The 27,909-nt window shown below is 39.7% G+C and overlaps 1 protein-coding gene across 3 annotated transcripts; it reads left to right on the top strand.

The window, feature by feature from the left end:
* On the top strand, nt 1-27,554 carry TMEM192 (transmembrane protein 192). Of its 3 annotated transcripts, none has more exons than XM_061142563.1 (6): nt 1-99; nt 7,871-8,017; nt 12,066-12,330; nt 18,906-19,040; nt 24,576-24,678; nt 25,000-27,554. In XM_061142563.1, exons 1-6 carry the CDS (start codon nt 91-93, stop codon nt 25,136-25,138), a joined length of 798 nt encoding a protein of 265 aa, XP_060998546.1. In that variant the 5' UTR covers nt 1-90; the 3' UTR covers nt 25,139-27,554. The 3 variants fall into 3 exon arrangements, with proteins under 3 accessions (XP_060998546.1, XP_060998545.1, XP_060998547.1); XM_061142562.1 differs by having other exon boundaries at nt 11-117; XM_061142564.1 differs by lacking the exon at nt 18,906-19,040 and having other exon boundaries at nt 11-117.
* Nucleotides 27,555-27,909: the final 355 nt, after the last annotated feature.

Here is a 27,909-nt window from a genome sequence, read left to right on the forward strand (position 1 = left end):
AGGGCGGGCCCCAGGGCGTGTTCCGGAAGGCGGTGTGGGCGCAGGTGCGGAGACTGGGCTGCCCGGCTGCGGCCTCCGGCGGCCGGCAGTATGGAGGACGTGAGTGCTCAGTTGCAGGTGGCGAGCGACCGGCCGGCCTCCTCCTCTTCTGATGCTGGGCGCACTGGGCAGAGACGGGGTTGGGAGCAGTCTTGGCGGAGGGGATCCTTCTGCGCGCGGCTGCCGGTCTGCGGTGTGCGGGAGGGGCACAGGGGCGCCGGCGGGGTCCGCGCCTTGCTGGCCCTGGGCTTATTTTCTCGGCAGAGGAGGCAGGAGGGGCGCCCAGCCCTTGCGGTCGCGTGTCGGGTTCCGGAACTGGGGAGGCCCGCGGTGCGCGCTGGGCCTCGGGCGCTGGGAGGCTCGGGCGCAGGAGCGAGTCCACCTCCTCTTGGCCTCCGGCCTTGGCGCTGAGAGCAGATCTGTCGCTATCATCACCCGGAAACACACATTGGAGGAAAACAATGTGATGTTTTGAATGGAGGACTGGTAGGAGTGAAGGGATTTTTAAATCTCCTTACTTAAGATGGATCCAAACCAGATTATTAAGAAGCCACTGCACTAGTTACCCTGTACAGAGTGCGGCGTAACTGTAAAAGTCTTTGCTTAAGTGTATTAAAACATTTTTAGGAAAATCATGTATTTGTGCCCAGAATTAACTAGATTACCCATTGACACAAAATTCTTGCTCTTGAGAAAATGCAAAGTTATATTAAAGCACTGATTTGAGTTAATAAATTAATAGGAATATTACTATGCTCCTGCCACTGAATGAGATGCATCAGGCAAGACACTTGAAATACAGTTCCAGCCCTACAATACCTTAGATTCTTGTGCAAATAGTGACCATAGTTCAATTATCTTGACTAAATAAAGACCAAACAATTTCTAATGATAGGACTAAAAACCATGTTTTTTCCACTATGAGAAAGTGGAAAGCTAACTGTAACACTTGCAAGTAGATTTGAGACTCATATATTTTTTTAGAAATGGATTGTTTTTGAATTTTTAAAGGGTGAGATTCATGAATTGAAAATGTGTGGAGAAAATGAGTATCTAAATGGAAAATTAGACTCATAAAAATGTGTGCAGTAAATGCTTCTTGCCTGGTGCTAAGCTACCTCCCGGTTCTTGGATCTGTAACTTTTAGCTTTAGGACTAGTACAATCTTAGAAATTTGTTTCACCAACAATTGAAGAGTAATGTTTCACCAATAGCTACATAGCTAGGTCACTTTAGGTATGAACAATTGCCTACCTTTGGTATTTGTGGATATGATTTCTCCCACCCAAGAGAAAGCTAAAAACTATGTGCCATGTCCTAGGCCCAGACAGCTAAATGAATTAAAAGAGGCAAAGACTTTTAGTTTGTGTTCTTTGTTTGCAAACCAATTTTGGCTACTTTAAGGAAGAAATGGATTTATTTGAAAGGATATAGGGTAGATGAACACCTAATCCTCTGAAAGGATTCAAACAAGGGCTGCTTAAGGGATGCAGTGACAGGAGTCCTGCAGGGACTCTGGCAGAGGTAGGGGCACTGGGTGGGCTTCAGTAGACTGAGTTGAGGAGGTGGAGCTGAATCTGGGGATACGGAAGCAGCTTGGGTTCACCAGACAGAGAACCCAGAAAGCAGAGTGCTGTACAGAGGGAGAGCTTCAAAGAATGCAGAGTCCCTATTCAGCTAAGTCCTCTTCTGTATGCCTCTGAGGTAATGCCCTGACAACTGAGGGGGAAAAAAAAAAAAACGACCCAGAAGGACTAGAAGGAGCAGTACTCTCACACAGGGCCAGGATTAGTGCTTGTTCTTCCAGCTAGACTGGAAACCTCATAATCACATGGTATTGAGTATTCAGAAAGGTCTTGCTTCACTTGTAGGAAATATTTAGCACTAGACCAAACATGGTATGGTCCCACCTAAGAAGCACCTTAAAAGAGTAAAGAGATCAAATTGTTTCCAGTGACTTAACTGAATCCAGAAAAAAGCTCAAGAATATTTACAGGAGTACAAAAGTATCCACCACCCAAAGAGTTAAATTTTTTTGCAGTGTCTGGCATCCAATCCAAAATTACCAGGCATTGCTAATTATGTGATGTAATGGAGATGTTAAGTAATGCTATCATAGTAATCATTTTGCAGTATGTAAGTGTATCAAATCAACTCATGATACACAAACTTACACAATGTGACATGTTAATTATATCTCAATAAAGTGGAAAAAATGACCATCCATGCAAAGAGGCAGGGAAATATGACATAATAAATTAATTAAAATTCATTAAAAAATGACATGAAATAGCAAACAAGGACATTTAAAAAAACTACCATAACTTTTCTATATGTTTCAAAGGTTAAAAAGACATGAGAGATATAAAATAGACCCACTCAAACTTACAGAAATAAGAACTACAGTGTCAAAATGAAAAAAAGGCAGAGGGAACAGCATTGAGGCATCAGGGAAGGCAGCATGTTTGCAAGACAGCCGTTTGACAGGTGGGGAGGGATGAAGAGGCACAGAGATTGGAAAAATGGCCCCTGGAGGTGTTCATGGACATTAGCTAAGGGAATACCCAGGGAGGTGGGACAGCTGCTGAGAAAGCTAGAAGAATAAAAGTCATGAAGAAAACAGAAATCATCAGAATTGCTCCTTGAGTTATGACAAACTAATCAGGAAGCTATCTAGGCATTGAATTAAAAAAAAAAAAATGTAGTGGTGTTGAATGCCTGCTAGTGGAAATTGAGAAGCCCATCCCAGATCTGGTCATGTCCCAGACTTCTGTGTTATCTTTATAATCTTGGTGCCCAGAGCCCACCCTTACACCATTTGTCCCCCTCTCTACCCCATTCAAAGTAAATATATATATATTATATAATGTATAAATGTTATATATATTTAATATACACACTAAATATATATTAATATCAATTAACAACAGTCAATTATTAATAACCATAATTAAATTATATTAAATATATAATATATGTATTTATATATTATATATATATTTACTTTGGAAGTAAATATATAAGCTAAGTCACTAAGCCATGTCCAGCTCTTCACAACCCCATGGAGCCCTGCCAGGCTCCTCTGTCCTTGGGATTTCCCAGGCAAGAATACTGGAGTAGGTTGCCGTTTCCTTTACCAGGGGATCTTCCTGACCCAGGGATCGAACCCACATCTCCTGCTTGGCAGGTGAATTCTTTACCACTGAGCCACCTGGGAAGCCTCATACACACACACACACACACACACACACACACACACACACACACATATGTATGTATGTATATATGCACACGTGTGTGTGTGTGTGTGTGTGTGTGGTGTTGGTGCTAAGTCATTTCAGTCGTATTGGACTCTTCGAGACGCTATGGACTATAGCCCACCAGGCTCCTCTGTGCATAGGATTCTCCAGGCAAGTGGGTTGCCGTGCCCTCCTGCAGGAGGTCTTCCAGACCCAGGGATCCAACCCATGTCTCTTCTGTGTCCTGCATGGCAGGTAGTTTCTTTACCACTAGAGCCACATGGCAAGCCCTATATATTTATATATATACATACATATATGTGTGAACGGCTGATGCTAACAGCCGATTCATTGGAAAAGTCCCTGATGCTGGGAAAGATTGAGGGGAGAAGGAGAAGAGGGTGTCAGAGGATGAGATGGCTAGAAGACATCACTGATTTAATGGATATGAACTTGGGCACACTTTGGGAGATAGTGAGGGACAGAGAGGCCTGGTACATTGCAGTCCACGGGGTCGCCAAGAGTTGGATACAACTGGGTGACTGAACAACAACAGTATTTTTATACATATATGTATATATATATATATACATATATATGTGTGTGTATATATATATATATCATATATATATATATATGTATAATGTTAAATCCGGAGATCAAATCAAGATGGTGGAATAGAAGGACATGTGCTCATCTCCTCCTGTAACAGCACCAAGATCACAGCTTGTTGCACAGCCATTAACAGGAGGATGCTAGAACCCACCAAAAAAGATACCCCGTGTCCAAAGACAAAGGAGAGACTGCAGTGAGACAATAGAAGGGGATACAATGATGATAAAGTCAAATCCCATACCTTCTGGGTGGGTGACCCACAAACTGGAGAAGAATAATACCTAAGAAGTTCTCCCTTTGTTGTGAGGGTTCTGAACTCTATGTCGGTCTTTCCAATATGGGGATCTGGGAAAGGGACTAGGAATCCACTAGGAATCTGACTTTGCAGGCCAGCAGGATTTGATTACAGGGTTTCCACAGGACTGGAAGAAATAGATACTCCACTCTTGGAGGGCACAAGCAAACTCTTGCATGCACCAGGACTCAGGGGAAAATAGTAGTGACCCTATAGGAGACAGAACTAGACCTACCTGCTAGTGTTGGAGGGTCTCCCGTGGAGGTGTGGGTTGTCAGTGGCTCACTGTGGGGACAGGGACACTGGCAGCAGCAGTCCTGGGAGGTGCTCCTTGGCAAGTGAGCCCTCTCAGAAGAGGCATTAGACTTACCATAGAGCCTGTAGACTCCAGGGCTGGGTTGCTGCTGCTGCTGCTGCTAAGTCGCTTCAGTCATGTTTGACTCTGTGCGACCCCATAGACGGAAGCCCACCAGGCTCCTGCATCCCTGAGATTCTCCAGGCAAGAACACTGGAGTGGGTTGCCATTTCCTTCTCCAATTCATGAAAGTGAAAAGTGAAAGGGAAGTCACTTAGTCATGTCCAACTCTTAGCGACCCCATGGACTGCAGCCTACCAGGCTCCTCTGTCCATGGGATTTTCCAGGCAAGAGTACTGGAGTTGGGTGCCATTGCCTTCTCCGAGGGCTGGGTTGCCTTAGGCCGAAATACTAGCCCCACCTGTCACATCAGCCGATAATTGGATTAAAGTTGTACCCAGCCCACAAGAATAAGACCCAGTTTTTCCCACCACCAGTCCCTCCCATCAGCCTCATTCACCTGAGGGCAGAAGGAAGAAGCAGGAAGAACTACAATCCCGAAGCCTCCAGAATGAAAACCACAATCACAAAAGTTAAATGAAAAGGCAAAGGATTATCTCCCAGATGAAAGAACAAGATAAAACCCCAGAAAAATAACTAAATGAAGTGGAGCTAGGCAGCCTTCCAGGAAAAGAACTCAAAATAATGGTAGTGTAGATGATTCAGAATCTTGGGGAAAAAATGAAGCAGATATAAGAAATATTTATGAAAGACCTAGAAGAACAAAAGAACAAACAAAAGAGAGATGAACAATACACTAGAAGGAATCAATAGAAGAATAACTGAGGCAGAGGAACAGATAAGTGACCTGGAAGACAGAATGTGGAGATCACTGCTATAAAACAGAATATAGAAAAAAAGAAAAAAGAAAAAAACTGAAGTAAGCCTAAGAGTCCTCTGGGACGACATTAAGTGCACTAACATTCACATTATAGGGGTCTCAGAAGGAGAAGAGAGAGAGAAAGGATCCAAGAAAATATTTGAAGAGATGGTTTTAGTTGAAAACTTACCTAATATGGGAAAAGAAATAGTCAACCAATCCAGGAATGCAGAGTCCCAGGCAGGATAAACCTGAGGAGGAATACACCAAGACACAAAGTAATCAAACTGACAGAAATTAAAAACAAAGATAAAATATTAAAAAGCAATGGGGGAAATGGCAACATACAAGGGAATTCCCATAAGACTATTAGCTGATTTCTCAACAGAAACTCAACAGAAATTCCCTTCAACAGAAGAGAATGGCATGATATATTTAAAATGATGAAAGGGAGGAACCTACAACCAAGAATACTTTACCCAGTAAGACTCTTGTTCAGATTTGATGGAGAAATCAAAAGCTTTCCAGACAAGCAAAAGTTAAGAGAGTTCAGCATCACCAAACCAGCTTTACAACATATGCTAAAGGAACTTCTCTTGGCAGGAAACACAAGAGAAGGAAAAGACCTACAAAGAGTTAACACTAAACAATGAAGAAAATGGTAATAGGATCACACATATTGATAATTACCTTAAATATAAATGGGTTAAATGCACACCAAAAGACATACACTGGCTGAGTAGATGAAAACATATGTATGTATGTACTTCCTCTTACCACATCACTTTACTTACTCTCCAAATTGTATGCAGTTATTTTATACTGTTAGGTTAATCATGTTTCCATTATGACTTGCAATTGTAAATATCTTTTTTTGTGTATGGCTATTAAATGTGAAAACTGATAAGCATCTTTTACTGTTGTGAAAAAAATTATCTACTCTCTTCACAACACTCAAATATATGTACCTTACAGATAACTGTAGTCACTGCGCCATAAATTATGTTTCCCCAGGACTTATTTACCATCAGATTTTTACATTTTGACCACCTTCACCCATTTCCCTACTCTCCCATCCCCCTCCTGTGGCAACCACCAATCTATTTTCTGTATCTATCTTCACTTTTTATAGATTCCACATAAAAGTGAGATCATACAGTAACTGTCTTTCTCTATTTGATTTATATCACTTGATATAATTCCTTCAAGATCCATCCATGTTGTTGCAAATGACAGGACTTCATTCTTTTTTATGACTAAATAATAATTTGTTGTATAAAAATATATTAGATTGTTTCCATGTCTTGGCTATTATGAACAATGCTGTGATGAACATGTGAGTACAGATATTTCTTTGAGATAAGATTTTGTATCCTTTTGAAATATACCCAGAAGTAGATTTGCTGGGCCATATAATAGTTCTATTTTTGATTTTTTAAGGCCCCTCCATACTGTTTTCCACAGTGGCTGTACCAATTTACTTTCCCACCATCAATGCTCAAGGGTTCCCTTTTCTCCATATATTCTCTAGCACATATTATCTCATCATTTTGATAAAAGCCATACTGACAAATGTGAGTTAATAGTTCATTGTTTTGATTTGTGTCTACCTGATGATTAGGGATTTTAAACATCTTTTTGTGTATCTGTTGGCCATCTGTATGTCCTCTTTGGAAAAATATCTATTTGGTTCCTTTGCCCATGTTTTAATTGAATTGTTTTTTGTTTTGTTTTTTTGCTATTGAGTTGTATGAGGCAGCATTATTATTAATAGACATCAACTTATAATGGTCAAACAAAATGTGATATATCCATATAGTGAAATACCATATTCATCAATAAAAATGAACTAATTAAAAAAAATGAAGTAATTACTGATACATGCCACAACACAGATGAACTCAGAAACATTCAGTATTAAGAAGCAGGACTCAGCACATTTTTTATGATTTCGTTTACATGAGATGTCGGGGAAAAAAAAAAAAGAACCAATCTATAAAGACAGATTAGCAGTTACCTAGGTCTAGGGGCAGAAATGGGAAGTGATTATAAATGGGCATGATTAGCACATTGCAAGTGTTCTAAAATTGTTGTAATAGTTGCGTAACTATAAATATACAGACATTTATTGTATACTTAAGCTAGTATATTTTATATTATATACATTATATCTCAATAAAGGTGTTGAGTAAAGTATTTTAAAAATCAGTAAGTTTTCAGGGCTTGAAGAAAATTATTTGCTTTAATCCCATTATGTATTACCTTATTTGGAGATAAAGAATCAATATTTCCTTTACTTGTTTTAATAATTGTTATTTTTACCAATTTATTTACAGTAGTTATTAAGAGGTTTATGGTATTTTTTCAAATTTGGCTTTAGGTAGGAAGTGTGTTTTCTTGTCTGTAATTTTTGTAATGAATTTTAAAGCTTTATAGTTAGTAGTTTTTCTTGAAAACATAATCCAGAAAGTGGTGTTTATTGCTTGCTTCCTTTTTTTGTATCCCAGGGTTCCTTGGATCTCATCCAGAGTATTGAAGATGACCCCCTTCTGGACACCCAGCATCTTCCACATCACTCTTTACATGCTCATTTTTGGCCCAGATTCCACCCTCTTCCTACAGTCATCATAGCAAATCTTCTCTTGCTGATACATGTAAGTTGGCTGGGGGAAAGTGATCCATTTGGAGGTGATGTTTTTCTAGAGGTGATGTTTCTAAAAAAAATTTTTAACCTCCTCAGAGGGCAGAGGGCAGTTTGGCTGTATCTATTAGCATTTAAAGTGTGCATACTTTTTTACTCATACTTCTACTGCAAAGAATTTATTGTAGACATATTTGCACACACATAAGGTTATTGTTTATGATAGCAATGTTGTCTGCAATATGAAGGAACTGCAAGCTACCACTGCCCAGATGTTTTGTATGTCCTTTCCGTATGAAGGAATGCTTAATGTAATATTAAAAGAGAAACTTAGAAATTTGGGGTAGATGCATATGTATTTAAACTACTTACTCTTCATGATTCATTGTTGAATGGAAAAAAATGAGGTTTACAATGATGTGAACAGAATGTTCCTATTTGCATATTTTAAAAGGGAGTTGAGAGAGCTTTTGGGCATGTGGGTGATATTGTGACTTACAAGAAATATATTTGGTCATTCAGGTGATCAGAGTAGAGTTCTCATGTGCATTTGGTTGTCATCCATGGTTTCTGGCTCTCAGCTCCCAAAAACACTGGGAATTTCCTGAGCAATAAGAGCAATGGGAGTAACCTTTGTTATGAGTTTTGGTCTTTTGTCTTCAGGTCCTAAAATCACTTCTGTGTCATAAAGGTGAACTGGGTGTCTTGATATTCATAGCAAGCATATTTCCACCATTTCTGTTTATGTTGATGAGTTGACTTTGAAAAGCACCTAAAGGATGGAGGCAACAGCCAGGGAAACTAAGCAGGGACAGAGGTTGGAACATACAGTCCTACCCTCTGACTTCTGGGGGTGGGAAAGGGGCTGGAGGTTGAATCATTCACTGATGGCCAGTGATTTAGTCAATCAGGCATATGTAGTGAAGCCTCCATAAAAGCTCAAAAAGAAGGGGTTCAGACAGCTTCTATGTTAGTGAGCCAGAACACTCGTGATGTGCCATACTGCCAGACCCCAAACTCGACCAGGACGGGAGCTCCTTTGGGACCTCACCCACTGTGTCTCTTCATTGGGCTGTTGATGTGCATCCTTTAATATCCTTTGTAATAAATTGGTAATCTGGAGAGTAAGTAGGTTTCTTGTGTTCTGTGAGCCCCTCTAGCAAACTAACTGAGCCCAAGAGGGAGTTGGTGGGGATCTTTGATTTGTAGCCAGTGGGTAAGAAACACTGGTTACAAGCTGGACTTGCAATTAGCATCTGAAATGGAGGTAGTCTTGTGGTACTGAGCCTATAATCCGAGGGAATTTGATACCTCGGTGGATAGTGGGAGTGAATTTAGGTGGATAATGGATATACCAGGTGAATAGTGTCAGAATTGAGTTGAATTGCAGTACACGCAGCTGGTGTTAAAGCTGGTGTGAAAGGCTTGCTTACCTCCTGTTCACCCACCCCCTTGGAATTGGTACTGGAAACATTAACATTTATTCTGTATTCTGTAATAGAGTATTTCCAGAAGCAGACATGACCCTTTTAATACTAGTTGCACTGAGCACCTTAATGGAAGGGACACCTGATATGTTTTAATGTTTACCTTTTGTACTATTTGAAAATTATTTTTACCATATCATGTATTACTTTTTCAGTTATAAAAACAAACAAAAAAAGATATAGATAAATCTATATGTTGACAGACATTTATCAATTTATTTACACCTAGGAACTAATGTTAACAGAGAAATCAGTATAATGTTTTCCCATGTTTTATATGATAAAATTACAAATGTCTGGGGATTTTTAAAACATGTCAACCATGAGATAAATAAATCCTGGAGATCTAACGCATAACATAGTGATTATAGTCAACACTATAATATTATAAATTTCAAAGTTGCTTGGAAACTAAATAATTGCTCTTACTACAAAAAAGAAATGGTAATTATATAATATGATAGAGGTGTTGGCTAAAGCTATGGTGGCCATCATTTTGCAACATATGAATGTTTAAAATCAACACATTGCACACCTTGAACTTACACAATGTTATGTCAGTTATATTCCTCAATAAAAAGAGATAAGTAAAGTTCAACATCATAAAAACAAGACACGTGTGTGAATGGTCTTAGAGGCTTACTGGGGGCTCTGTTCCAAGTCTCTTCCTCTTTTTGATGACTGCAGTCTCAAGCACTAGGGGCTGCAGTTGCTCTTTGCTGAAATGTGAAAAATCAAAAGAGGGCAAAATCTTGCCATTTCTTGGGTGTTCATGAGGAGCGTGGCTGTGGTTGAGGACTGTGGTTGAGGTTGGCCCAGCTGCCGCCCCAGTGAGCTTGCTCTGTGGGAGAACTGACTGCACTTAGGACAGAGGTGCACCTGTGTTCCTCATATACCTCTAGTAAGTGGCCTGGGTCTGCCATGGCTTCCTAATCTCCAGACAGCAGCTGAAGCACTTCTTTCCTGGTGCCTTTTTGTGTAATTTGTATTACATAATTTTTATGTATGTGATACATACATACATACACATGCACACAACACTTAAAAAAAAATTGCCTGCCTTTGCTATAATGGCACTGATTGCCCTAATTTTAGGACTAAGATAATCTTGTGTTAAAGAACAAGAAAAATTAATGCCTTTATATGCTACTTTGTATAAAGTGGTTCAGTTAGGTTCAATGTACAGTACATTAAAGTAGAGGGAGTATGTTGACTTTTCCACTTTTGCTTTATGAGGATATGTATCTTGAGCTGCTAATAGCAAATACTGCTCTTGACAAATCACATACATTTTAAATAGATTTATTACATGATAAGATTTCCTGCTTGGTGATAGGTGCCTGCTTGGTGATGGATGCTAATGACGGCATTTAAAATTTTCTTTAATTTGATTTTTTTAAATATTACAGAATAATACTTCCTTATTATAACAAGTAAAACATAGTATACAAAGATATAATCTTCCCATTTCTCTGCTTCACCCCTTCTCCCTGAGTTAATAAATGTATCTCAGAGTTTGTTGTATTTCTTACAGTATCTTTTGTTAAGTTCATAGAAATATATACAAAAAGATTACCACATTGTAAAAAGAGGTCTCCCATTTCCAAGGAAAAAAAGAATGGGTACTACAGTATTTATTTCTAAACAACATTTCTTAAACTTGAACATACATCAGACACCCTGACAGGCTTATTACACCACAGGCTGCTGGCTGCTGCCCCAGAGGTGTTGATTTGGGGCCTGAGAATTTGCATTTCTAACTGGTCTGGAGACCACACTTTCAACTACTACTTTACACCTTAGTGTTTTTAAATATTAACATGTCATAGATATCCACCCAAACTAATACATAGAACTTCAGTTAATTCTTTTATAGCTGAATAACATTCTATTATGTGAGTGAGTATACCTTAATTTATTCAAATGTTCTGCTATGGATACACACATATACTTGGGCAGTTTACATTTTTTTCTTTTCAAATACAGAGAAAACTGCAGTAAAATATCTTTTACTTCTGAGTGACAGGGTCCTTAAGATAGGATTTCTCAGTCAAGATATTTCCAAATTATTTTCAACAGCACATCCCAGACCAGTCAGCATTTTGTAAGACTGTCTGTTTGCCCATATTTTGATACCAGTCTTTAAAATTTTGTCAATCTAATTGGACAATTATTTTAATTCTCTTAAAACTGAAATTAGAAATAAACTTTAATGCATGATGTTTATTAGTTACTTTTGAGGTGCTGAATTAATTGTTTTTACTCTTTTTAATAAAAGAAGTGGACAGGAGACTGCATTTAACATTGAAGTACTCATCTCTAGCAGATGGGATTTAGGGTGGTTTTTATTTTCTTATTTGCAATTTTGTCTGTTCCCCAAATTTTCTGAAAATTTCTCTCCAGATTATCTGTTTAAAAAGTTTGTAAAAATAGCAAAAATGTATTTTTTAATTCGTGAAAAATAGGGTAGTGAAAGTCACAGGTTTAAGAGTATGTGCTGGGCGTGGACATTGGTGTCTCTTAAATCTGAAATCCGCATACTGAAGGTTAATCCTGCTGTCTCCTTCCCACCAGCTTGTGTTTGTTATTTTAGCGCTTCTAACAGGTGTGCTTTGTTCTTACCCCAATCCAATGGAGGACATGTGCCCGGGAAACTACACCAACCCATTGAAAGTGCAGACAGTCATAATCCTCGGAAAAGTTATTTTGTGGATTCTGTATTTCCTTCTTGAACAATATGTCCAGTATCACCATTGCAAAGTAAGAAACCGAGGTTATAACAAGATCTACCGGTCAACAAGACATCTGAAAAGACTTCCGCTGATGATACACTCCACTGGTAAGTTCAGTTGTCTCCCTCAGCTCTTTGGCAGCTTGCTTGAGTGGCATAAATGACAGCAGAATAAAGTGTTTGATTTTATAATCAAATATATGTTGTTATTTCTGTGAGAGTGATGTGGCCACTAAAATTCATGTCACCTTAATGTCTTGAAATTTTTCTTGTATTTCTCTTTGAAATCTGTGTTATATAGGGGAGGAAAAATATTTTCTCTTCCCTTCTAGGTTTTTAGCTGAAATTCCACCAAAAAAAGACAGGTTAACTGGAGAAAAACAAACAGAAGTTTAATAACACTATACCTCCTGTATACGAGGGAGATGCTTCCCTGGTGTCTCAGTGGTAAAGAACTTGTTTGCCAATGCAGGAGATGCAAGTTCAATCCTTGGGTTGGGAAGATCCCCTGGAGAAGGAAATGACAACCCATTCCAGTATGATTGCCTGGGAAATCCCATTTATAGAAGAGTCTGGCAGGCTATAGTCCATGGGGTCACAAAAGAGTCAGACACAGTTGGCAACTCAACAACAATATACAAGGTAGAGACCCAAGAGAACTGAGTGACTTGAAAATGGCCTAAGCCACCCACTTCAATAATATCTACAGCTAAAGACCAAAGAAGATGGGAAAGATTGCAGGGGGCAATAGTTCTGAGAGGTGACCAGGAAAAGCACCGTAAGCACTGGTAAGGTTGTTAAGCAGATTTCCATTGATTTCTTGCCTTCTCCATGATTAGAGTTTGTAGAGAGTTAGAGTCATCATGGTATTTGTTGTTGTTCAGTCCCTCAGTCATGTCCAAACTCTTTGCGACCCCATGGACTGCAGCACACTAGGCTTCCCTGTCCTTCACTGTCTCCCAGAGCTCGCTCCAGCTCATGTCCAATGAGTCAGTGATGCCATCCAACCATCTCGTCCTCTGTCGTCCCCTTCTCTGCCTGCTTATTATCTTTTCCAGCATCAAGGTATTTTCTGATGTGTCGGCTCTTCACGTCAGGTGGCCAAAGTATTGGAGCTTCAGTTTGGAAGCTTCAGCTTCCTTCCAATAAAAATTCAAGGTTGATTTCCTTTAGGATTGACTGGTTGAATCCCCTTGCTGTCTAAAGGACTCTCAAGAGTCTTCTCAAACACCACAGTTCAAAAGCATCAGTTCTTTGGCACTCACCCTTCTTTATGTTCCAACTTTCACATCCACACGTGAGTACTGAAAGAACCAAACCTTTGACTATACAGACATTTGTTGGCAAAGTGATGTCTCTGCTTTTTAATATGCTATCTAGGTTTGTCATAACTTTACTTCCAAGGAGCAAGCATCTTTTGATTTTATGGCTGCAGTCACCATTTGCAGTGATTTTGGAGCCCAGGAAAATAAAGTCTCTCACTGTTTCCATTTTTTCCCCCATCTATTTGCCTTGAAGTGATGGGACTGAACACCATGATCTTGGTTTTTTGAATGCTGAGTTTTAACCCAGCTTTTTCACTCTCCTCTTTCGCTCTCATCGAGAGGCTCTTTAGTTCTTCTTTGCTTTCTGCCATAAGTGTGGTATCATCTGCATATCTGAGGTTACTGATATTTCTCCCTGCAATCTTGATTCCAGCTTGTGCTTCATCTAGCCCAGCATTTCACATGATGTACTCTGCATATAAATTAAATAAGCAAGGTGACAATATACAGCCTTGTATACTCCTTTCCCAATTTGGAACCAGTCTGTTGTTCCATGTGCAGTTTAACTGTTGCTTCTTGACCTGCATACAGGTTTCTCAGCAGGCAGGTAAGGTGGTCTGGTATCCTCATCTCTTTAACGATTTTCCCCAGTTTGTTGTGATCCACACAGTCAAAGGCTTTAGAGTACAAAATGAAGCAGAAGTAGATGTTTTTCTGGAATTCTCTTGCTTTTCCTGTGATCCAACGGATGTTGGCAATTTGATCTCTGGTTCTGTTGCCTTTTCTAAATCCAGCTTGTCCATCTGGAAGTTTTTAGTTCACATACTGTTAAAGCCTAGCTTGGAGGGTTTTGAGCATGACCTTGCTAGCATGTGAAATCAGTGCAATTATGCAGTAGTTTGAGCATTCTTTGGCATTGCCCTTCTTTGAAATTAGAATGAAAACTGACCTTTTCCGGTCCTGCGGACACTGCTGAGTTTTCGAAATTTGCCGGCATATTGAGTGCAGCACTTTAACAGCATCATCTTTTAGGATTAGAAATAGCTCACTTGGAATTCTATCACCTCCAGTAGCTTTGTTCGTAGTGATTTTTTCTAAGCCCCACTTTATTTCACATTCCAGGATGTTTGGCTCTAGGTGAGTGATCACACCAGCATGGTTATCTGGGTTACAGAGATCTTTTTTGTATAGTTTTTTTGTGTATTCTTCCCACCTCTTTTTAATATCTTCTGCTTCTGTTAGGTCCATACCATTTCTGTCCTTTATTGTGCCCATCTTTGCATGAAATGTCCCCTTGGTATCTCTAATTTTCTTGAAGAGATCTCTAGTCTTTCCCATTCTATTATTTTCCTCTGTTTCTTTGCTTTGTTCACTTAGGAAGGCATTCTTATCTTATCTTGGTATAGAGAGGGATATAACCTTATAAATGGAGATTTCCCTTGTAAATGTAAATGTCTCTCCTAAAAGGTAACTCCTAGTTGGTTTTCAGAACTTCATCTTTGTCTGCCACTTCTTAAAACTAATCAGCTTAAAACAACCTGTATGACAAAAAGGCATATTTTACTGTGGCACTGTCTGTCCACTTCATTGTGAGCAAGGTATTCCTGGGTGAAATGTGACTCCCCCCATTCCTCTTGGTACTAGCAGGCTTATTTATCTCAAGGAGATATAAAGCTGATGCTAGTTTGTACTTGTAGGGTAAGAGAGAGTTGTTTTATTTTACATGAAGCTTCATGCTTTTCTTACCCACTCCAGTATCCTTTCCTGGGAAAGCCCATGGACAGAGGAGCCTGGCAGGCTATCGTCCATAGCATCACAGAGTCGGACATGACTTCATGACTAAACAACAGCATAATGAGACGAGTGCTCAGGGCTGGTGCACTAGGAAGACCCAGGGGGATGGGATGGGGAGGGAGGTGGGAGGGTGGATCGGGATGGGGAACACATGTAAATCCATGGCTGATTCATGTCAATGTATGGCAAAAACCACTACAATATTGTAAAGTAATTAGCATCCAACTAATAAATGAAAAAAAAAACACAAACAACAGCTTAGTGCTTTTCTTGCAGTAAGATAGAGATTGTTTTATAATAAGACATATTATTTAAAACACAAATGTGGAAAACAATTTATGAATGCAAGATCAGAAAGTCCATCGAGGACTTTGAACATATGCCTACCTGCTTTTCTTTATTGCTGCAGATGTTTTAAAGGCTTAATGGAATTAATTTGAACTCTCTTATGTATTTTTGCTTAATTGTCAAGGTTTCTACCTTAAAAAAAAAAAAAAAAAGCCCTCTGTTTCAATTTGAGTTCAGAATAAATGTTTAAACATTTTGAAGCCAAATTAGAAATTTAATTTTTTCACAGAAAAACAGCTCTATAGAATTTAATGTATTTTTTTTTTCTGTATTCTGTAGTGCATTTTCTTAAAAGTCAGGCTGTGAGTTCATCTGCTCAGTGAGGTTCTCAGTGGGAGTGGAGGGCCCAGGGATTGCAGAGAAAGAAGCATTGTAGTGGGATGACTGGTCCTGACACATCTCCAAGGGGTCGGTCTTTAATGCCCCCAGAGGAAGAGCTGTTTCTGCCTTCTTCTGCTAATGTGTGGGCTTCCCTGATAGCTCAGTTGGTAAAGAATCCTCCTGCAATGCAGGAGACCCTGGTTCAGTTCTTGGGTTGGGAAGATCCCCTGGAGAAGGGATAAGCTACCCATTCTAATATTCTTTGGCTTCCTTTGTGGCTCAGCTGGTAAAGATTCCGCCTGCAATGCAGGAGACATGGGTTCGATCCCTGGGTTGAAAAGATCTCCTTGAGAAGGGAAAGGCTACCCACTCCAGTATTCTGGCCTGGTCCCAAAGAGTTGGACATGGCTGAGCAACTTTCACTTCACGGCTAATGTGCAATAATGTGCAGTACTTGTTTTTCGTCAGAAGATGTCACTTATGCTCTGTGCCTCTGACAAAGCAAAAGTGGAAGCCTATCTGTATACTGACTGTTCAGTTTCTCCAGTGATGGTCTGGAGGTAGTACTGTTGAGGTCCACCAAGAGATTGTCTAATCTTTTTTTTAACTTATGTATTTTAATTGGAGGCTAATTACTTTACAATACTGTGGTGGTTTTGCCATACATTGACATGAATCAGCCACAGGTGTACATGTGTCCCCCATCCTGAACCCCCCTCCCACCTCCCTCATCCTCCCATCCCTCAGGGTTGTCCCAGTGCCACCGGCTTTGAGTGCCCTGTTTCATGCTTAGAACTTGGACTGGCGGTCTGTTTCACATTTGATAATATACATGTTTCATACTATTCTCTCAAATCATCCCACCCTTGCCTTCTCCCACAGAGTCCAGAAGTCTGCTGTTTACATCTGTGTCTCTTTCGCTGTCTTGCATATATGATTATTGTTACCATCTTTCTAAATTCAATACATATGCATTAATATACTGTATTGGCATTTTTCTTCCTGACTGACTTCACTCTGTATAATAGGCTCCAGTTTTATCCACCTCATTAGAACTGATTCAAATGCATTCTTTTTAATAGCTGAGTAATATTCCATTGTGTATATGTACCACAACTTTCTGATCCATTCATCTGCCGATGGACATCTAGGTTGCTTCCATGTCCTAGCTATCTTTTGCCTTTCTTCTGACTTTCAAATTATTGCTATATGTATGACCCTTAACTTTTAAGTTGCTTATATAAGGACCCAGAAAATCTAAGAGATTGGCACAGATGTTTACTTTGTTTCTATTTTCTTTAAATATATATATTTTCTAATTTGAAGAAAAAGAACATAAATCTATGAGGATATAGAACTTCCAGCTAATCTGAAGGGTGTAACCATTCTTTTTTTTTGCCTATGATAATATTTCTGGGTATTGTTTAGCTTCATCTTGACACTTGTTTTTCTCTGCAGAGAGAAAAATAAATTGATTTTACTTTATTTTGTGGAGATTGGAGAAAGGGCTTTGATTTCCTTCCAGTAAGCTGAAAGTAATTATCTAATTTGTCTCTTCTCCTTCCTTAATCTTGAACTGTCAAATATTATTAGCTACATAGCAAGTTGCACGTTTAGTTGTTTTTTCATTGATTTGAAACCTTAACCCTTCCCTGAGATATGGGCAGGGTGGGTGGGGTGCCCTCACTGTCTGCAGTGCTTGCCACTCAGGAGAGTGTCTTACCTCAGCAGTCTTCTGCTGCCGCCTGCGAGTTCAGCCCGTGACCTGCCACCCTGCTCACACAGGCCTTCTCAGGATGTCAAAAATCCTTTGGAAACTGTTTACTTTCCCTGCAGAGGGTTTTCCCTAGTTTTTTCCTGTTCCTAAAGCTGTAAAGTTAAATATTCCTTGTACATAAAACTAATTCATAAATTGAGCTCTTGGTCAACATGCTAAGACACTGGCCTTTGTGAGTAAGAGAGGCCTTAGAGATTTGTGCTAGACTATTGCTTTGTGTAGAGGGACTTCTGATACGTTATTTAAAATCATGACTCAAAATCATCCCATTGTGCCAAGAAGTAAAAGGTAAGTCAAATAGGCATCTCCCCAACCATAATCAGATTTAGATAAATGTGTTAGTTTTAGGAAAATCCAAGATTAAGCACTATAGGAATGATTTTTGCCCCTAAACTTTACTTTGATGCATGTGCGTGCTAAGTCACATCCAATTCTTTGTGACCCCATGGACTGTAGCCCTCCAGTCTCCTTTGTCCACGGAATTCTCCAGACAAGAATACTGGAGTGGGTTGCCAGTTCTTTTACCAGGGGATCTTCCCAACTCAAAGATCAAACCCATGACTCCTCCAGCCCCTGAATTGGCAGGCAGATTCTTTACCACTGAGCCACCTGGGACGCCGAAACTTTTCTTTGATAGTCTTCAAAATAAAAGTACAGGTTGAAGTTAAAATGATCTTCAAAAATAAATAATGGATATCTGAGCAGGGGGAAACAGCTCTTATTTATTGAATAATTATAGGCTAGGCATCAATCTAAGTGTTTTTCACACACAAACTCATTTACTCCTCATAGCAGCTCTGTGAGGAAGGTACTGTCATCCCACATGTCACAGCCAAGTAGAAGTGTTGGATCATCTGTCCAAGGTCAGCAGCGTGTCCTGGGTTTTTCTGGACCCTTGCCCTGCCCTTGACTATGGTGCATGACCAGAAGGGGCCACTGGGTCCTCGTAGAAACTTACTCCTTGAGTTTTAAGAAAGTCCAGATTCTTCTCTATTTGTGTTATGGGCATCATTTACTTTTGGCAGTGTTGTTTATTTGTGTTTGATTTCCATCCTCTAACTTCCTTCTTGCTGAGTAACTGGGGGTGTGCGCGTGCCCTTGTGGTCCCCCTGCTGTGGTGGTGGCCGGGGCTCTGGGACCCCGGCTGCGCCCCAGCTGTGCACATCTCCTCCCTGCAGGCAGCACGGCACTCCTCCTCCTCCTCTGCCTGCAGCACTCCTTCCCTGAGCCCAGCACATGGTACCTGGACCTCATTTTGGCCATCCTGGCCCTGGAGCTGATCTGTTCCCTGACGTGCCTGCTTGTGTACACAGGTGAGCTGAACAAGGAGCCTGTTAATACTGAGAAAGGTCTTTAACTGCAGGTTGCATCCCCACCTGAAGTCCAGCTCGTTTACCTTTTTGGCAGGAAAGCTTTTCTACGTGGCTGAGACCCTATTGATCACCCATGTCTCTCATTGCTGACCACATCCAAACTCCTCTAATTTCAAACCACTAGGAACATACCAGCGAGTCATATTTCTAAATTTGTGTCATCAACAAATTCTTATTAAATAGAATGAAGGCTTTTCATTAAAAAACAGAAATGATTAAAAAAAAATCCATAAATTCTGCATCCTCAAAGGCAACTGAGATGTAAGTCTGGCTTTAAATTAGAAAATATCAAAAGATAGGACTGTCTGGTGGTCATGTTGGTTAAGACTCTGTAATTCCCATTGCAGAGGCATGGGTTCTATCCCTCATCCAGAAATTAAGATCCCACGTGCTGGTGGGGTCAAAATCATAATAAAAAATGAAAGTAAATAAGTTAATACATGAAAACTGCATTTAGACCAAACTTGTTTTTGATAAGCCATTTAAGAACCCACTTCTTTCTAAATTTAGAATTGTCTGATTGCTCTGTCTGGCTGCCTCTCAAAAGTCTGAGGGGTAAAATTAAATAAGCTTCAGGTATGTTAACATGAAAAATAGGTGGAAGGATTCTTGAACAGAAAAAAATCCAAGCCTGGAAGAAATCAAGATTTCACTCCTGTTGCAATATTGACATGCACCAAAATCTGTAATACAGCTAATAATGGTAGTGTTGATCAACAGTTGTTTTGTGACAATAAAATACCCTATCTGTCCCATTTGAAAGAGATAATTTCTTCAGTTGTGAAGGAAATGTCACTTGGACCAAAACCCGTGTTCCATTTTACTATTTTGTGCCTCTAATTGAGACTTCTAGGGCAAATATTGCTTTTGTTATGATACACTGAATTGTATCACAAAAAATTTAAGGTTAATTTCCTGATACATGCATTTTTCCTCCCTATATTAAAAAGATTTGAAAGATGCCTAGTTTTGGTAATGTGGATAGTAACTCTTCATGACGTGATTCTTTGATACACTAATTCTAACCTAAACTTGACTAACTTGTCTGTAGTAAAGTAGTTAATCTCTGGAAATACAAATGGATTTTTTCATTGAGCACTGGACTGCCTCTGCAGGAAAAAATTAGGAACATGAAACTTAAAAGCTTTGTGATTTGATTAGCTCACCATTTGTTTAAAAACAAGTCAAGCTTCAAAAATTGCTGCTCAGTTACCAGTCTTCTAGCAGCCCTGATGTTCTGGCTTCAGCTCAGGAGGAAAGGAGTGTAAGGGCAGCAGGTCCATGTCCCATGTCCTGCAGTTTAGTGAGAGCTCTCCTGGGCTTATTGTAGCAGAAAGAAAGAGTGGAAGATTCTTGTTCTATGTAGATTGCACTCATGTTGTTGCCTGGCCTGCGATCCGTAAAATGCTGACTGCATGCATCTTATTTTAAAAACCACAAACAGCAGATACTATCATCACAACATTGTAAATCAACTATACTTCATTTACATTGTAAATCAACTATACTTCAATTTAAAAAGTGGAATATCTTCAGAAAAAAAAAACAAACCTACAAAGATGAGTCTGATAGTTGGACATTTTTATATTGTTGAGCTACGTCTTTCATTTCTGCCTCTTAACTTTTATTTTAATACCCTGTTAAGTGTTATTTCTGTTCCTGAATTCAAGAAACTTAAAGTTGTTCCAAGTTTCTTCATTTATCTAGGAGTTATTATGTGGAAGACAACATTATAAGGAGATGCCATATGAACGTAACTCCGATTCAGAAGCAAGCCTCCTGGGGCAGTCAGGTCTCACCCTTCATCTCCAGAGCAGCACGGGACACGGTGGTTTGCTCCCTCCTTGAGATGCATTCTTTTCTCCCCGGGACCCTGCCCGCCCCCTTGGTGGCCTCATCTTTCTTGCTGAACTCCCCCAGCCTGCAGGGTGGAGCCGAGTGCTCAGTCCTGCTTGCTCCTGGATGAGGGCACTGTGCTTGTGCCTCTGGAAGCCAATGGGCTGCTCATGTCTTTTTTTTCATTGAAGTGTAGGCGACTCATAGTGTTGTGTTAGTTTCAGGTGTACAGCAAAGTGGTTCAGATATATATATATGCTTTTTAAGATTCTTTTCCATTATAAGTTATTATAAGATATTGAATATAGTTCCTTATGCCATATAGTAAGTCTTCATTGTTTATCTATTTTATGTATGGTAGTGTATATCTGTTAATTCCAAACTCCTAATTTATTCCTCCCTCCCCATTTCCCCTTTGGAAATCCTAGTTTGTTTTCTGTGTCTGTGAGTCTATTTCTGTTTTGCAAATAAGTTCATTTGCATCATATTTTAGTTTCCATATATAAGTGATATCATATATTTGTCTTTCTCTGATTTATTTCATTCAGTATGATAATCACTAGATCCATCCATGTTGCCGCAAATGGCATTATTTCGTTCTTTTTAGTGACTGACTAGTATTCCATTGGAGAAGGAAATGGCAGCCCACTCCAGTGTTCTTGCCTGGAGAATCCCAGGGATGGAGGAGCCTGGTGGGCTGCTGTCTCTGGGGTCTCACAGAGTCAGACACAACTGAAGCGACTTAGCAGCAGCAGCAGCAGTAGTCCATTGTATATATGTATCACATCTTCTTTCTCCACTCCTCCACCAGTGAACATGTAGGTTGCTTTCATGTCTTGTCTATTGTAAACAGTGCTGCAATGAACATTGGGGTGGATGTACACTTTCAAACCATGTTTTTCCTCCAGATATATGCCCAGGAATGGGATTGTTGTATCATATGGTAGCTCTGTTTTTAGTTTTTTAATAAACTTCTGTACTGTTTCCCATAGTGGCTGCACCAATTTACATTCCCACCAACAGTGTGGGAGGGTTCCCTTTTCTCCACACCCTCTCCAGCATTTATTATTTGTAGACTTTTTGATGACTATTCTGACTGATGTGAGGCAATACTTCATTATAGTTTTGATTTGCATTTCTCTATTTAGTGATGCTAAGTATCTTTTCATGTCTGTTGATCATTTTGATATCTTCTTGGAGACATGTGTATTTAGGAGTTTTGCCCATTTTTGTTTGGGTTGTTTGTTTTTTTGATGTTGAACTGTATGAGCTGTTTTTATATTTTGGAAATTAATCCCTTGTTGGTGTCATGGTTTGGTTTGGAAATATTTTCTCCCATTCTTTAGGTTTTCTTTTTGTTTTGTTTATCATTTCCTTTGCTCTGCAAAAGATTTTAAGCTTAATTATGTTCCATTTGTTTATTTTTGCTTTTATTTCCATTATTGTAAGAGATAGATCCAAAAAAAATTGCTGCGATTTATGTAAGGCTATACTACCTATGTTTTCCTCTAGGAGTTTTATAGTGTCCAGCCTTACATTTAGATCTTTAAACCATTTTGAGTTTATCTTTGCATATGGTGTTGGAGAGTGTTCTAATTTTATTTTTTACATGTAGCCATCCAGTTTTCCCAGCACCTTTTACTGAAGTTCAGACTTTCTTTTCTCCATTGTATTCTTTTGCCTCCTTTGCCATAGATTAATTTGCCATAAGTGTATAGGTTTATTTCTGGGCTCCTATCCTGCTGCATTGATCTATGTGTCCGTTTTTGTGTGAGGGGCTTCTCATTTCTAATTCTCTTGACCATCTCCTGAAAGTCAAGGGCTTCTTGTTGCATTCCCTCACTTCGTTCTTTTGGCATCTCACTTGCTTCTGGTCCTTTCTGGTGAACCCTCTGCATATCTCCTAACCTTCCCACATTTCTCTTTAACATCATTGTTTAAGCTTCTTTTGCCTTGTTCTCAGCTGAGAGTCACATCAAAATCATCTTTGGGTCCTGGTAGTTCCATGACAGATTGAACATATGACTCAGCACATGCACTTCTGGGTGTCTGCCTACTTCTACACTTTGTGTTCCAAGTAGCATTATTTATAGTATGGATTGGGAGAATCCTTGGAGAAGGGAATGGCAACACACTCCAGTATTCTTGCCTGGAGCATTCCATGGACAGAAGAACCTGGCAGGCTACAGCCCCTGGGATCACAAAGAGTCTGATACCACTGAGCAACTCACACACACACGCACACACACACACACACACACACACACACACACACAGAAGTAGAAACAACCCAAAAGGCATAAAGTGATGACTAGACCAACAAAAGATATTCTGTCTATACAGAGGATAGTGTTCAGGCACAAAAAAAGGAGTACATGAAATGAAGCACTGACATGTACAGTATGAATGAACCTTGAAAGCATTATGCCCACAGGAAAAAACAGTCATAAATATTATGATTCTATAATACTTGAAATGACCAGAACAGGCACATCTATAGAGATGTATAAGTGTTGCCTAGTCCTAGAGGCTGGGCTACATGAAGAATGACTGCTCAAGGAAACCAAGCTTCTTTTTGGGGTGGTAAGATGTTCTAAAATTAATTGTGGAGATAGTTGCACAAGTCTTTGAATGTATTGAACCATTGAATTGTACACATTAAAGGAATTACATGTGAACTGCATCATATGTAAATTATATCTCAAGGGTTATTACAGGAAATGAAAGACTCCTGTGGAGTTTTTAAAAATTGTGCCAGGGCCTAACTCACCTCCTCTCCCCTCCACACATGCTGAATACTCCATGCATTTCGAGCTGCAGAAATAATTCTCAAGGGCAGTCACTGCCTATCATGGAGACCTGCCTCAGCCTCTTTGTCTCCTTGTACCATCTCTGGTGGGAGTGCTTATTCCAGCCATGTCCTGGGGTGGTTACACAGTTGGAGTAGGTGCCTGGACAGTGGCTGTTATTCAGACATGCAGGTGTGTAGACAGATCTGAGGTTGGGAACAGCAGCCTTGTCTTTGCAGCTGACTTCTGCCAGTGGCATTAGTCTTCTGGGGCGTCCAGAACTGGATGATTAAGACACACAAACTTAGTTTCTCTCAGTTCTGGAGGCTGGACATCTGAGATTGGGGTGTGGCAAGGATGACTTTGCTGAGGTCTCTCCCTTGGGATGGAGATGGCTGCCTTCTCACTGTGTTCTCATGCGGCCTTGGCTCTGTGTAAGTGCATGTCTGGTGTCTCTTCACGTATCAGATTAGCAATCCCATTTGTTTCTACCTTGATTACTTCACCAAAGGCACTGTCTCCAAGGACAGTCATGTTGGGATTAGGGCTTCAAGTTCATCAGTGGCCTCCAAGTCACCAAACTCTCTGGCTCTTCTATGTGTCTTCACTTCCTGGCAGTGACCACTGATGGCTGTTTTCTGACTCTACTCCTGCCTCTCTGCATCAGCATTTCCATTCCCTTTTAGTTGATTTTTCCCATTTTTGTTTTTTCACTTTATGAAGTGCTTTTTTTTTTTTTTTTTACATTTTATTTGAAAAGAATAGGCAATTCCTAATGTAATTTGAATAAATGGAATTAAAAAAATTTTTGTGATTGGATAACCTGACAATAATGACTTTCTTATTTTAGTGAAAATCCAAAAATTTAACAAAGCCAAGCCACAGCCTGACGTACTTGAAGAAGAGAAAATCTATGCTTACTCCAACAATATTACCTCAGAGACTGGATTCAGGTATGTGCAGAGTGAAAGATTAGAGAAAGAGAATTAAAAGTTTTTTCATCTAAAAATCTAGAGAGCATTCTGATGCTTGGAGTTTAGGACTCTGCATATGTTAGACTATATTTACAACTGTGTTTGATTGATTTCTCTCCTCTCAGCTGTGGTGAAACTAAGTCTAAAGAAAGAATCTCATTTGGGGGATATTGCTTTGGCTTGTGATGTCTAAGAAAAATAACAAAATTTTCTTCAAAAAACCTGAAAAATAGTAGGGCTCCATTAGCAAAGAGACTGTTGGTAAACATACGTAACCATGGCCACCTTGGTTCTATGCAGGCCTCTCTCAAGCCTGGAGGAGGTTGTGGAGAAGCAGGGAGACATCATAGTGTACCTGAAGCGGCACAACGCGCTCCTCAGTCAGCGGCTGCTGTCCTTCTCATCCTCTGACCTCGGCTCTCAGCCAAGTGGAATTTGACAGCAATTCCAGAGGAACCAGAGTCACTTAAGACTGATCAACTCCCTGACAAGGTGTCACAGGAGATTGCAGCTTTGCCAAGTACCATTCTACAGTTTCTGTTGGAAACCTGAATCTGATTCTCACCTGTGTGACTGTTTAATAAGTAGGACACATGGATCATTTGAAAGGCACTTTGAAGAGCCTTGATAACTCATGGAAGATATATATTTTGCACATTTTGAAATTACTTAACCACTTAGTTTATCCTAGGTCAAAGTGTAGTTTAAACATCTCCTTGGCCAACACTTTTTCCATACTCTTTGAAACTTGGTGATAATTTGTCTTTTTGTAAAGAAAGTCTGACATGACAACCTACTTAAAATGGGGTTTTGATCAAATGAGTTTTTCCCACTTTTATACAGGTGAGAGAAGTCATCATTTCTCATGATTAGTGGTTTTTTCCATGGAGCCTGTGTATTTTATATGCTTCTGTGGTTTTAGATATCCTTGGCCCTTATAGTTTTTATAAAGAATTTCCCGCTAGGTGATTTACCTTCCAAACCCTACAGTTTTCCATCCTCCAGAAGATGTGAAGTTTACTTGGAGCAGTATTAGGCCAACCGGTGCCGCCTGTGACTGCAGCAGGGGCTGTGCCTGGCAGCGCCTGAAACGGAGAGGACTTCAGGCTTTCTCTTTCTTTCCTTTGACCCTTCTTTGAGAGATTGCTGTTTCAGTATTGACCAATTCTCATTGAATCAATAAGTTCACCGATTTAAAAGGAGTCTTCTGTGGCTTTTAGTTTGTCTGAAAGAAAAAAAAGAACTTTTTTTACGTCTTGGATTATACTTAAAAATTATGGGAAAAATGTCTTATCAACTGTTTATATACAGATATTAAACATATATAATTCTTCAGATAAAATGAAGCATTTCTATGTGTAAATGGCATTTTTCCTCCATTTTTCCTGCTTTGCCCTTTTCATTAATCAGTTTGCTTTGGCACCTTTCCATGCTGCCTCAGAAAACTTCTTGCTTGAATGCTTAATGAGAGAGGGGATATTTGTGATTAGGTATGCTGCTAAAAATCTCTTTTGTATTTAGCTGAATAATGAATATTTGATTTAAAAATCTTTGAGCTATACATAACTGTTTGACAAAGAATGACTTCAGTGGGTCATCCCACACTTATGAAATGGTACACGTCTATTTCCTTCAGATACAGCCCTCTCAGAGCACTCTCAGGATTTTCTGCTGAGGTCAGGTGATTGATTGCTTGTCACCTGCAGTCAGCCCCATTGAGTCCCCAAAAGTGACAGCATTCACAAACTAAACCCAAAGTTGTATTTTTAAATGTAAAATTATATCCAGGTTTCCTGACTTTCTCTTCCTCCCTTTTTTTCTTTTTCCCTTCCTTTTAGCATTTCTCAAAGCTGTGGAAATTTGTCTCTGTGCCCTGGAGAGCTTTTGCCTTTAGCTGTTTTCCTTAAGGAAAGCACTGGTGGTAGGTGATTAATGCTCATATATATTTTTCAAATTCAATTTGTATCTATCATCCGTTTCTAAGGTTATGAGATGAACTTTGGTTTACAGAGAAAAGTATAGTTTAAATGTTAGAACAGTCAAGTTCTGATGGGATGTCTGTATAATCACCAACACACTTTTCTAAACAAAATGCTGAACATTTCAAACAATAAAAGAAATTTAAAAAAGAATGAACCAAACAGTTTAAATGTTAATCATTCTGTGCACCAGAGACAATGTGCTAGCACCATGGATAGAAAAATTAGTGAGACAGTCCTTGTTTAAAACTTACACTCTAAGGAGAGGACTAGGATTTCCAGGCTCTGTGCTGTGTGAGATGATGGCAGCAACCGCAAGATAGCACAGGGGCTCCAGGTCAGAGATTTCTCTGGCGGGGAGGGGGGAGGAGAAAGCTTTAGGAACTCCAGGGAAATTCATGAGTAAACAAGAAGTGCGATAGCTACTGAGGACCATACGTGCTGTGTATAACTTGAGCCCAAAGTGTGAGGCAGGACTGGGAGGAGGAACAACCAAGATTCTGGGGACCCTGACCCTGCGCTGGAATGGGTCCCACTGGAGAGTTCTAGGCAGGGACGTGGCAATTGGTTTTAGTTTCAGGAAGATCAGACTGTCAGGGTGGGATGGGAAAATGGGTGGCAGAGTCCATGGTGCTGAATGAACAAAGGCAGGTGGAGTAACATTTTATCATGCGTATGTATGTTTATATCTGTGATGTACTTTTTGTTGTGCGTATGTATGTTTATAGCTGTGATGTACATTTTATAGTGCGTGTGTATGTTTATAGCTGTGATGTATTTCTATATTGTTAATTTGAAAATTGTGTTTCAAATGACAGTAGCATCATGACTTACTGCATTTCTTTGAATATTAATAAGTTTGACTTTTTTTTCTTTCATTCTTTGTCCTTTTACAAATCTTTTGTGATGTACATGCGTAAGCCTTTTGCTTATTATTCTCCTAGGATATTCTTTTTCTTAACAAACATGATCTGCCTTTCTATATCAGGATAGTCTTCAGTTTATAGTTGTTGGGAATGTTTTCTAATTTGTTTGGGGTTCTTTTGCCATGAACTCTTCAACTACAGCCTGGATTCTGTCCCTGCAGCATTGGTGGGACTGACACAAATAGATCCCTAAAGTACATTGGGTGAAAGCCAGGAGTATCTTGAGGGAATTTTAATATATCCAGACTTGGAAATTCCCTGGAGTTCCAATGATTAGGGCTGCTCTGCGCTTTGACTACTGAGGG

The sequence above is a fragment of the Dama dama genome, chromosome 5 (assembly GCF_033118175.1).
Source record: "Dama dama isolate Ldn47 chromosome 5, ASM3311817v1, whole genome shotgun sequence".
NCBI classification, from domain to species: Eukaryota; Metazoa; Chordata; class Mammalia; order Artiodactyla; family Cervidae; genus Dama; species Dama dama.